Below are 12,397 nucleotides of genomic sequence, written 5' to 3'. Positions count from 1 at the left end.
CTATACTGCTCACTTTACCATCTTCTCGCTATTGTCCTGCATTTCTGTCTTCCACACTCTTGTAGTTCTACCTCCCAGATTCTGTTCCGATAGTGTTATCCTGTGTTCAGCGAGAATGGTTCATTGTAAACCTGGAGTTTAAATACATTTGGCACAGTGGTTGTTGGCAGTAGTATATACCACATTGCACATGTTCCTTGTTCTGTCTGCTTCCTCTCTGCATTCCAGCCTCCCTGCTCCAACTAACTTTGCCCTGTATGCTTTTTCTTTGTGATCTCGATGCTGCAAGTGTGCAACTGCTTGCTGCTCTCATACCATTCAGGTGAGCAACCTGCCGTGGCAGAGTGCAACTAGCATTGGCAAAGGAAACGTTTGGCTTTTGTGTGGACGTGGATAGGCATTTGCCAGGGACTGCCCTGCTTGTACGACTTGGACACAAGACAGCAACAATTGGAAAATGAGGTTACCTGGGTGTAATGTTCAGTGCCTGTCAACGCCTATCCAATACCTGTGCACAAACCAAAACTGTTGGATTTGCCAATTCTTGTTAGGGTGACTCCAGAAAACCCGGAGCCAGAGATTTCCATCCAATTAGATGTTCGCCAAAATGAGCACCAATCAGCCAACCATCCTCACTAGATCTTTTCCCACTTCCCGCCTCCTGCACAAACTGAAGCAGGAACCTACACTGATCATCCACCACCCCTCTTTTCAAACTTAACAGATCAGATAACCCCTGTACAACGACCCCAATGCCGCTCATCCTGACTCTGAGCAATTCCCGCTGCACATTAAACCTCACACAGCCCAACATATGAGACACCGGCTCTGGGCACCCGCAAGCCTCACACGCTGCCGATGCAACTCTACCCATCATACACTTCCATCCCAGCAAACCCGCATGACCCACCCTAAGGTGATTCAAAATAGTTTTCTCCCTTCGTGCCAAATCTACACGCCCCCCCCCCCTCAAATACCCTGCATACAACTGCCGCCCCTTTGAACTCAAGACTTCAGATGCAAGGACACATTGCGTGTAAATCATGGCTGGAGGCATACTTGGTTAAGGAATGAACATGAGAGCAGGGGTGGTAAATCTCCACGGTCGCTCAAAGGAGCACGCATCACCGACACTACAGAGGAGCAGTGCCTTTCCACAACAGGTCCAAATCAAGACCGCCCAAGGTAAGGCTGTCTGCTTTCACCTTTTGTCAGCGGCTTCTACCCGAGAACAGCAGCTTTCATCTTCAGAACTACTGATCTGATTTCACACATCCAGTATTGAGCACCTTCTCAAACCACATTTCTGAATTTGGGGCTCCTCTATTTATTTGCTCCGTTGCCTATGGTTAACCACGAGGGTTAACTCATCCAAGATGGCCACCGCCGTGGAATCCCATAATTTCTGGCCTGGTTTGGCCTCCTGCTAGCCCATTGGCTACACCTCACCTTATTGTTCAATCGGGACACACCGGCAGACAAAGCCGGCCCTCACCCAAGGCACTCTCTAAGGCACCTGACTGAGCTGACCGAGCGGAACGAGCTACGTGCTAAGCCGCCTTACTACCTTCTTTACCCATTCATCTGCTCGCTCTCTATTCCACCACACAACCTCCTCCCTCTGCTCTTACTCCAACTCAGTCTAAGGAGCTCACTGCAGTGCTTCAACGTACTGCATTACCATCCTAATTTCAAATCCTCAGATTGCCCGGATAACATGCAGACTGTCCCGCTGGAACTTGTCCTACGTTGCAGCTACAGTGAGACTTAAGCCTTCTGACACAGACTACTGTTCGTCACAACCCTAACCATATTATCTCGCCACGCCAGTCACTGTCCAGCCCCACTATCTCATAGAATATCTGCCTCCATTACTGACCGTAACAGCGTCACCATTCTGAACTTTGCACGGTCCTTCAATCTGCCGTCCACACTTTTGCTTATCCCCAACTTAGCGCTATGTTGCTTCCTACTGCGCTGGTAAGAGAGATTTCTGAACTCTGACCTCGAGGGGCAGAGGTTCAGAAGGCCAACCTAGTTTCTATGAACAGGGTAACCTCTGGACAAGCTAGGGCAGGTGTTCAAGACTAAGTCTCAAGGGGGGTGAGGGTGACTGAAAGACCTCAATGAGCACACAAAGCAAGGACACTTACAAATTACTCCAGACAGGTGTTAATTAAAAATACACATTTATTACAAGGCCTTTGTAATATAGACCATAGCAAAGCATCACAATAATACTAAAGTAAACCAACACATCACAATCAACACAATATATATACAAGACCAGAGGGGTCTAACGGATTAAAAGGCACGAAATGGGTAGACCACCTAAATGGGGAGGAAAACGAGCAGTGCAAGTAATCTTTAGACCCAGTTCCACATCAAGAATACACCGAAGAGGCAGTCCAAGCCCTACGAAGAGAGGAGCCTTATGCTCAATAGTACATGCACGTGCTTGTGCCAAATGACAAAATAGGGTCTCTTCAAGGGTCACTAGCAGCTCAGGAAGTTGGACAAGTTCGATGAAAAACAAGTCCCCACTATTCAAGCAGGACCTCCACTTGCGGACAGAGGCAGATTGAGAGGGCGGGATGAAGTAGCTATTTTGCAATAGCTGTGGAAAGGAAAGTCGCCCTCGGGACACTTCGAGTGTAAAAATGGGCTCCTGCACTAGTGGCCACTGGTTGGGGTATGGACTACTCACTGGTCCCCGACGCAGGCAGTCCCAGACTTCGCCAGTACAGTCCACTTCGCTGGCAGGTTCGAATGTGACAATCAGGATGTCTCGACACTGTGTAGTTTCCGCGGTACAGCGGGGATTCCCAAACGGGACAGGGGCGATTTCTCCACCCTGGGTGGAGGAATCAGCCCAATTCTACTGCAGCAGGCTTCAGGGCCAAGGGGGTCACAAGTGCAGCGAACTTGCACAGGTCGTTGCCACAGCAGGGCAACGCGGTAACCGCGTTTACTCCGGTCCAGGCGCACTCATCTCACTTCAGACCTGGGAATGGCAAGTGTACGAAATTCGGTGTGAGGGTGCCGTGGACACAGAGCAAGCAGTATACCAAGTTTCGATGGCTTCCTCGAAACCGCAGCGGTAACAGAGCAAACGTCCCGCGTAAACTGGTCAGCCCACTGGTTGGCCCAGGGGCACTTCCGAAGAGCCTTACTTGCAGGATTTGATGAAGGTGCCGAGAATAGTTGGTCCCACTATTCCAATGGGTCGAAGTGTCTTCGCAGACCTAAGACGATCAGATGCAGAGGGGTCTCGCCGGACGACAGCGGGCTCAGGGTGCCAAACCTTCCAGCGGTTCCTCGACTCGGCTTCTTGTTGGCAGATACTTGGCTCCTTATCCTTTGTTCGTGCGAACTTAGGAGATCGACGTGGTAGTGGTGTTCTCAGCCTCCTCTTATCCGAAGTTTCCTTCGTGCCAAAACGGAGAGGACCCAATGGGAGATCTGCTCACAAACACTCCAAACATGGACCAATCACGGACTACGGTGGTCCCAGGCATTCAGGACACTCCAGACTCTATGGCACCCAGGGTATGTATTGGGAACAGACATCCCAGCCCACTCCCTGGAGGCACACACAAGACATGCAGAAGCCCGCGAAAGCTTTGGGTTTCGCGGGAAAGTGCATGACCAAATAAGGACTGACCCGGGTCGGCTCGACCTGGGGAAGGTGAAGGGGCAAGATGGCCAAAGGACAGGGCAAAGAACCTCGTGGCATGGCCATTTTATGGCCAGGCCACCTATTCAGGCCAAACTCAGTAAGCGCGGATAACATGGCAAGAAAAGGTTCAAAACATAAGATAAACGATAGCTGCCACCAGTCCTGTCTGTGACACATCTGCACAGTTCATAAAAAGTCCAGCGAGAGTTTCTAGGACCTTTGGAATGACTAGAGACCCAAGGGTGCAGTAAATTGCACTCTTGTTACATGTTGCACAAAAGCTGCAACATGAGGAAAGGACTAAGGGAAACAGTCTCCCAGTACTGACTGTCTTAAGGGCATGTCAGTTTCCCCATAAGAAGTGAGCGAAAGCCCAGAGGAGTGCGGCTGAGGGCTGCGCTTCTCTGGCAAAGGTTAGATCGGGGTGTAGAACAGCAGCAAAAAGTTTGGGGGTTGACACATGGAGGGAAAATTACATTAGAATATGAAATCTTTCCTAACGGCTGTCTCATACCTAATCCTGCACTAAATAGTGCATAGTACCAGGTCCAAAATCGCACTATTGCAACAATCATTTGCACCGCCCTATGTCTTGTCATCAGGAAATGTTACATCTCCACTATTCATGTCATAACTTTGTAAACTGCCACTAGCCAAATGCTGTGCCTATGTTGAATATTACAGTGCCTGCCCAACCTTATGCCAATCCTATTCCTTAGCCAGTTGTGCTGCTTAACTCTTTGCAAAGTTGCTTTTACCTAGCTGATTTTGTCTCAAACTATAAACACCCCTGCAGGCCAATTTGGTGTTGAATGCTGCATCTTGAAAGAGCATCATGCTCTAATTGCTGCCAACTGCTCATAGCACTCAGTAGGTCCCTAACCTTTAACCCTTTGGGAGCAAGCCATGCTTATGTTCCACTTCATTACCATTTACTTTCACACTGTGCTGAGCGCTCTAGCTCACTTGACCGCAGAAGCTACTAGGGATTACCTCCTCCTGCCTTCCACCAACATGAACACAATGCCTACCTCCCAAAACACTCTACTAGTTGCACCTAGGTTGTCGACCTCAGATTACATACCACCCACCCCTTTTCTACCACAGGGCCTCCTAGTTGCCACCAAACCTGATGGCAACCTACCAGAATGCCCAAACAATCCATATCTTAACGCACCTGACCTATGGATTAAACAATTCACCAAAAGACCTACTCCAAACCAACCTTGTTCGCTAAAATCTAGAAATCCAGACTAGAAGACTAGTTGCAGACTTATGCCTGCTCAACCACTACCTAAATACAAAACTTAAGCATCCTCAGCTGACCCCCCCCCCCCTACCAGGACGCTCAATACTCCTATCAATTCCACTACTCTAATCAAAGGTGCAATGATTAATGCCTGATTATTACCAGCACATACCCTCGATATTGCTGATACCCTAACATCTCTCGACCTCTACTTCCTAGCCGTCTCTGGGACATGGCTTCATGGTGCAGCAGGACTCTCTCTCACTTGCCATACCAGGCAAGTGTTCCATCATCAGACTTGATAGACTCCCCAACCGAGCCAAAGTTGGAGGCATCGCCTTCATTTCGAAAACTGCGCTAGGCCTCAGGCCTATCTCAAACCAGCCTTTCCCGTCTGCCGAAATGTTGTCTGGGCGAGCGGCTGAGATGGGTAGTTTGACAATCACCATACATCTCGTATACAGACCACCTGGGCCTTTATACACCTTTTGAAGAAGATATCACTCTTCTCCTCTCAAACATCACCAAGCCCGGCTCACAAATAATCCTACTTGGGGCCCTCAACCTGGGCTTCCAAGATGTAAAAGACACCAATGCTACTTCCCTTGCCTGCTCAATCACAATTAAAAAAAAAAAACATTTTTTTATAGACTTATACGGTTTGCCACTTGGAAAACCTTTAGCCATTTTTATTAATACAAATGTCAATACAGATATAAATATCACAATAGGTGCAAAAATCGATTAATTACACCAGTCAAAAAAAGAAAAGGGAAGGACAAAAAACAGAGATCATGTTTTTGATACTACAGGCAAAGAATTGGAGCCCTCATGTCTCTGGTTTGTTGTAATGCTGTTTAAAGGAGTCCAGTTTTGCAGAGATCATTAACAGGAATTTCATTAGAGCGAGTATGTTGGTTTTCTCTCCCTCTATTAATATAATCCACAACTCTTTTTCTGAGGCCCCATGTTTTGCGATGATGTCTCCCATGGCACAAAGTCTTTCTGTCCTCAGAGCCGGACCGTTCATTACTAAGTGTTTGATTGAAGACTTGGTGTTTTTCTCCTTTTAGAGACTACATACAGCGATTGTCTCTTGACCATTTAGGTTTATCTTGGCAAGTCTGGGTAAGAATGTTTAGACAATCTTGATGGCGCAAGAACCAACTGGGAAAGATTTGTATGCATCTTGGAAGCACATTGAGCTTTCTCTCAGCAAACCAAGTCTTCTCGGTTTTTATAGTTGTGAATTTAATCACGTGTCAATCCAATATTTGTGGTAGAGCCTTTTCTTTAACCTGCCCGAGTTTTGAAGCAGTGATTCCTCTGTTTCATTCAGTTCTTCAATTAGTTTGACATAGGTCCTTCCACTCTTTAAGGATTGTTTCTTTAGGGTCTGTCATTGCCTTTTATAGGGTCTTAAAGCCTCCCTTTAGGGTGGCTTCTAGACATTTTCTCTAGAAGGATATTGAAATCCACCTAGCAATGTCTTCTAGGGATGCTAATCCCAATTCCCATCTGATAATCTATATCGGGATACTTCTCGGTACTCCCAATATTGACTTCCAAAAGATCCCCACCAGTAGGGACCATGTGTCTTCGGCCAACATAAGCTATGTTTCGGCGCCATAGGTCAAAACCGGCACGACTTTGGCTCAATAAAAAGATAAGGGAATAAGTGAGAAATGGAAGAATCTCTTTAACAGAGCTTGCGCTGCCAGATATAGCTTTTTTGCGCAGCTATTCGGGGTGCTTCTCATCTGCTGGTATTGATAACTCCCAAGTAGGTAAATTCCGTCAGCACTCTGATTGTTTGACCTTTAGAAAACAAGAGATCTGTTGCTGCTTCTGCGACGGTCGTGGTCAACAAAAACCATTACCCTAGATTTTGCTGGGTTTATTAAGTCATTTGCTTCGAGATATCTCTCCGTCAGAAATCTCGCGTTGTAACCCAATGGGCATCTGATCAATGATCACGATGTCATCAGAGTACAGGAGTCTGCCAATGGCGATATTTGCAATCTTTTGTGGAAAAGCACATATCCTCAAATGCGTCTTCAATATCTGATAAAATACAAATGAAAGAGCTTGGAGGCTAGTGGGCATCCTTGTTTTAGGCCCACATTCATGACAATTGCATCTGCAGATGCCCCTCCTGATCTAGCTTGACTCTGATAGAGGTTCCCTGGTGCAGATCTTTAATGTTCTCCAATAGCAGCCTCGGGCACCTCCATTTCTGCAGTTTTCCCCAAAGTTTCCTTCGTATGGAATCAAAGGCTTTCGACAGGTCAATGAATGCCATATAAACCTTGCATCTGTTTTTCATTTCGGCTTTTGCTTTCCATGAATTAATTATAAAGATGTTACATCCTGTGCCAATGCCTTTTACAAAACCAGATTGCCAAGGGTCACGGTGGCCATTATCACTGCTCCATCTAGAAAGTTCTTTTAATATGATGGAACCAAAAATGTTACCCGCTATGTCCAAGAGCGCTGTCGGACGGTAGTTGTCCGGGTCTGATCTTAAACCTTTTTTGAAAATAGCGACAACTACCGCTTATTTCCACGTGGCCGGTATCTAAGAAGACTGTAAAATCCCCTTATACAAATAATGCAGAAAGTTTGCCCAGTCGCTATGTCAAGCGGATATTCCTCATGACCTGGCTCGGGCACACTGCTTAATGGCCAAATTATTTGTGGTGGTTCTGGTTCCATCTCAATCTGCATTTTCTCATAATGCGTGTGTCAAATCTCTCCTGGAATCTGATTGGCCAACAGCGCGTCTTGAGGTGCGTCCAGTGCATTAATAATTGACCACATTTCGGCTGTCTTTTTTGTTTTGATTTGATGTAACATTCTTTGGGCATCTTGGTTCAGGATGGTCTTTGTGTAGCTTCAGCCAATTATGATATTTCTATTTTAATTTGTGTCACTGAATTAGGTTTCACACACTGGATCACAGAACCTAACCACAACAAAGGTAGGACGTTAAACTGGCTAGTTGATCTCAACTGTGATATCCACCTCCTATCTAACTCACCTTGTGCCTGGACCGACCACCACTTGATCACATTCACTATAAAGGATAAAGGCATCCAAAACAACTCTCACAACTTCACCCCCTCCACCCAAACAAGGAACTTCCGAAATATTACACTGGATAAGCTGCTTCCACTAATTCAACCAATCATCAATGGCACTAACACTAAACACTCAGACCCCACGTTCTTGGTGAACTTGTTCTCAATGCCATAAACACAATTTCCCCCCCCAAACTACGCAAAGCCAAACCCATCACACTTCTGAATTTGTGGTTCATCCCACACCTTTAGAATTTTGTGCAAAACTAAAAAACTCTGAAGCACTCTGGAAGAATCGTCCAATAGCCTCTAATAAAGACGGCTTTATAATCTCCTCCCTTAATTACAAAGAAGCAATCCTACAAGCAAAGCGTAAATACCCAAATCACTCAAGCAAAATCCAACACCAAAGAACGCTGTACAGTTCTTCGAGTTGGAATCCACACCTCCACCAGATAGCTGTATTAAAGACGCCTCATGGTGTTCCAATATTCAGTCAGCACTACTGAACAAAATAACCATGTTGCAAAATAAAATTGTGCCCAAAAAACTCACGATCTTAGACACTGCTCCCATACTTGTAACCTCTACTCCCTCCCCAATATCTGAGATCTTTAAATTTCTACCCTCTTTCTATCAAGAAGGTAGAGGATCTAATCACCAATTCAAACCCTCAAGATGACATTGAGATAGCTATCCTGCGCCTATCAATAAGGAGGCCGCCAAAGAACTGGCTCCATTCATTACATCCCTTAACAATACATCATTCGAAACAGGCATAGTGCCTGATAACCTCAGAAGCCTGGGTCTTCCCGCTTCTCAAAAAGCCTACCCTAGACCCTAATTTCCCCACGAACTAATCACCACAGTCCCTTTCCTTCTAAATATCATTGATGGAGCAGCTTGTCTACAGATCCAGGAGCATTTACAAACCAATAACCTCCTGGGCCTTAGACAATCTGGCTTCAGGCCAAGGCATGGTACCGAAACGGCTTTAATTGATTTAAAGACACAAATCGAGGAGCTGAAAGACAAAGGGAAACTTGCCTTACTCCTTCTATTTCATCTGTCGGCAGCATTCGACTTAGTAGAACACAAAGTCCTCTGCATGCACCTACCATCAGCTGCTCTCTTCTCTAATAAAGCCACCATGTGGATCCGCTCCTTCTTTGACAATAGGTCGATGAGTTTTCTCACCATCATCGGCCTCAGCTGAGCCGGCACAAGTCACATGTGGGCTAGTGTGCATCTCCTACATTATACAATGTATTTCCGAAGCCTTTGTTCGTTGTCTTGGACTATCTGGGTGTCACCTACACCAACTATGCAGATGACACCCAGTCTCTGGAGGCTGCGACTGACGCCAAAGTATTTAATAACATTTATGGGGGTCATACAGGCCTGGATGGCTAAACATGGTCTGTCTCAATGGCGAGAAGGCTGAGCTTCTCCTCCTAGGCTCAAAGCTCAAAAGACTAGACCAATAACTCGAAGCATTTAATATTTAAACTATTAAGATCTCCAAAGATGTTAAAACTTTGCATCTACATTGACTCCTCTATAAACCTATCTAGACAGGTCAGCGCGTCTGCCTCGGCCACAGCTTACACCTGTAAGCTAGTCACTGCCTGCAGACTGTACCTCACAAACTCCCAACTGGATTACAATAGCCAGAGGGCTAGTACTCTCGAAGTTGGACTATTGTAATGCACTTTACATTGGAATCAGTCAGCAAAATTTGAAAGCTGCAAGTTCTGCAAAATAAGGCCATCAGGGCAGCACTTAATGTTCCTAGATCTCAACATATCTGAGGTAAGACGCAACCTGAACTGACTCTCGGTCAAGCAAAGGATTGCCTTCAAAACCCTCTCATAAAGCTCTCGCCAATTTAGCACCAAGCTACCCAACCAAAAACATTGTACGCAATACTTCAGACCGCCCCATGAGATTGGCGCAAGCACACTGCCTCAAAATCCCTAATTTCAAGCTGCACAAATCGGGAGGTAGTACCTACCCTGACTTGGCAGCCAAATTATGGAATACCTTACCTCTACCACTAAGAACAGAACATAACTACTGTCCATTCAGAAGGAACGCTGAAACGTGGCTTCTGGCCCAAGAATCATAGCTACTACTACCATTGGCCTCAAGGCCAGGGATCTTATCTCTCCAGGACTGAAATCTCTGCACTGGCTCCCAGTGGCTGCAAGGATCAAGTTCAAAACCTTCTGCATTGTCCACAAGGTCTTCTGGGGCCCGGGGCCTCAATACCTCCAACTCTCTTACTAAATATCTTCCTTTTCGAACTCTTTGCTCATCCGCTTCCAACTCACTCGGGGTCAGTCGCTTCTCCAAGCCACGAGTTGGTGGTAGATCTTTCTTCGGCTGGGGCCGCCCTCTGGAACAGCCTCCCTGAAACTTGAGGAAAATGCTCTCCGTTCCGGAAGCACCTAAAAACCTTTCTCTTTGCTTCTGCTTTTTCTCCCCATCTCCCCTGCTGACCTCCTGGCTGAATCTGAAACTGCACTGGTTGCCTGGCCACCCTCTGATCTCGGGCCCAGGTCTCTCCCCTGCCAGTCACACACCTGCACTGCCTTCCTGGCAACCCCCGCACTTGGGGACTGTTTCTGTATCCCTACAGTCCCACTACCAGCACTTAACACCTGATGTCTGCACTTACCCTTGCACTTGCCACCTACTGGCTATTTATTCTATTATCCCATGTACTGCACTGTTCCCCCCCCCCCGCACTTCCCCCTTCCCATGCACTTGCACGATCTGAATGACACCTGGCCTAGTAGGATCGTTGTCGGTCTCCCTCCTGTTCCCCCTCCCTTTCCTAGTCGTGCCTTGAAACACTTGTGTATAGGCGCGTTATAAATGCCATATATCTTATATCATAGCTACCTTGTAATCTATTCCCGCTAACTTGTACATTGTTATCTTTTGTATATACTGTATATTATGTAAAACCCTCAAATCTCTATCAAATGTATTTTCCATGACTCTTCCCTCCACTATTGTAATTATGTAAACCTTTAGACATGCAGTTTCTTGTAAATTATGTAAACTTTTAACATGCCTTGTATTTCCGTAACTGCCTATGTAAGAAATGCGCCCAGATGCCTACAGGCTTGGAGCGCTATACAAATAAAATACAAAAATACAAATAAATAATAAAACCTCCACGGGCTTGCTGTGTTACACCGCACATTTCATCTCTTTACCATTATCACTTTTTAAAATTTTTAATAAAAGTATTTGATGGCAAACCTGGGACAACTCTGATCTGAGGCTTTTTTGCATAGTCAAAACTCACACAGTAACAATGCTTTGTTTCGCCAATCGCTTTTGCTTGTAAAATGCATGTGACCAAACACTATTTTTCTATTTTTCAGGTTAGCTATGTACAACCACTAGTTGCTATCAAAATAGTGCCCGGCAACAATGGCACCAAGGAAGAAATACATTTGGAATGCAAGATCCAGGGATCCCCCAATTTGAAAAACGAAGATGAACGAGACAAATTTTTGGGACGAGTAAGCTTCAGAGTCCTAATCACAGAGTAGCATGAACATAATCTTCCACAAAGTAACATTAATGTGTTTTTATTTTTTATCGACTGGACCTGCTATTCTAGGATAGGAGACCACCTTGACGGAAGTTGGGAAGGCACATGACATTCAGGGTAGCATTATAATGATGTGCTTCCAATCATAATGTTTGAAATCCCTTTTAAAATATCTGCCTGTCATGCCTTTGCCTTCCCCCCACAGGCCAGTGTACAGAGATAAAGAGTATTATCATGCCATATTAGGGACCTGTAAATAGCTGTTTCCAAACATGTAATAATGGTGGTCTTTGTCCTGTTCCGGTGTGGTTTTATCCCCCCCAAGTGAGTGTCTAAAGCGTAATGTACTGTGCTATGTAAATATTTAATGGATTTAACACTGGTTTAACTGTCATATCTCGATGCAGACACTGTTTTTAGGGATCAAATGATGAGAATAAATGGTACCTGACCAACGTAAAATGATTTTATAACTTCTGCAAGAATTGTGTTGTGTGCAGATGCCTTAAGTCCTGTATGAACAAACTGAAATAAAGTGGATTTTAAAAGTTATTGCGTGAATTATTGAAGGGCATTACAACAGATCTGTGCTACTACTGTATAATTGGGAAATCGGTACTGCCTGAATTGTTACCAGATAAACAGCTGCATGTTTATTTCATTGCATTTTAAAAACGTGGACATTGTTTTAGTTGGTAATATTTGGAAGAGTGGTGTCATGGAAATATCCAATTAAATGCCAAAATAAACTTTCAATGGATTAAAAATCTGAATTTCATGAAACTCTCTAAGTTGTCACGAACATCTTTCTCAAAATT

At 45.3% G+C, this 12,397-nt stretch overlaps 1 protein-coding gene across 1 annotated transcript in view; it reads left to right on the top strand.

The window, feature by feature from the left end:
- The window catches only part of ATP1B3 (ATPase Na+/K+ transporting subunit beta 3), a 434,039-nt gene extending 421,908 nt beyond the window's left edge, over positions 1-12,131 (top strand). The window contains exon 7 of the mRNA XM_069618280.1: positions 11,407-12,131. Within this exon, the coding sequence (XP_069474381.1) occupies positions 11,407-11,577 (171 nt within the window). The 3' untranslated portion in view covers positions 11,578-12,131. The remainder of the gene's footprint in view (positions 1-11,406) is intronic.
- Positions 12,132-12,397: the final 266 nt, after the last annotated feature.

The sequence above is a fragment of the Ambystoma mexicanum genome, chromosome 10 (genome assembly GCF_040938575.1).
Source record: "Ambystoma mexicanum isolate Mex_15411 chromosome 10, UKY_AmexF1_1, whole genome shotgun sequence".
In the NCBI taxonomy this organism is placed as follows: domain Eukaryota; kingdom Metazoa; phylum Chordata; class Amphibia; order Caudata; family Ambystomatidae; genus Ambystoma; species Ambystoma mexicanum.
This window is presented reverse-complemented; position numbering and strand designations above follow the sequence as displayed.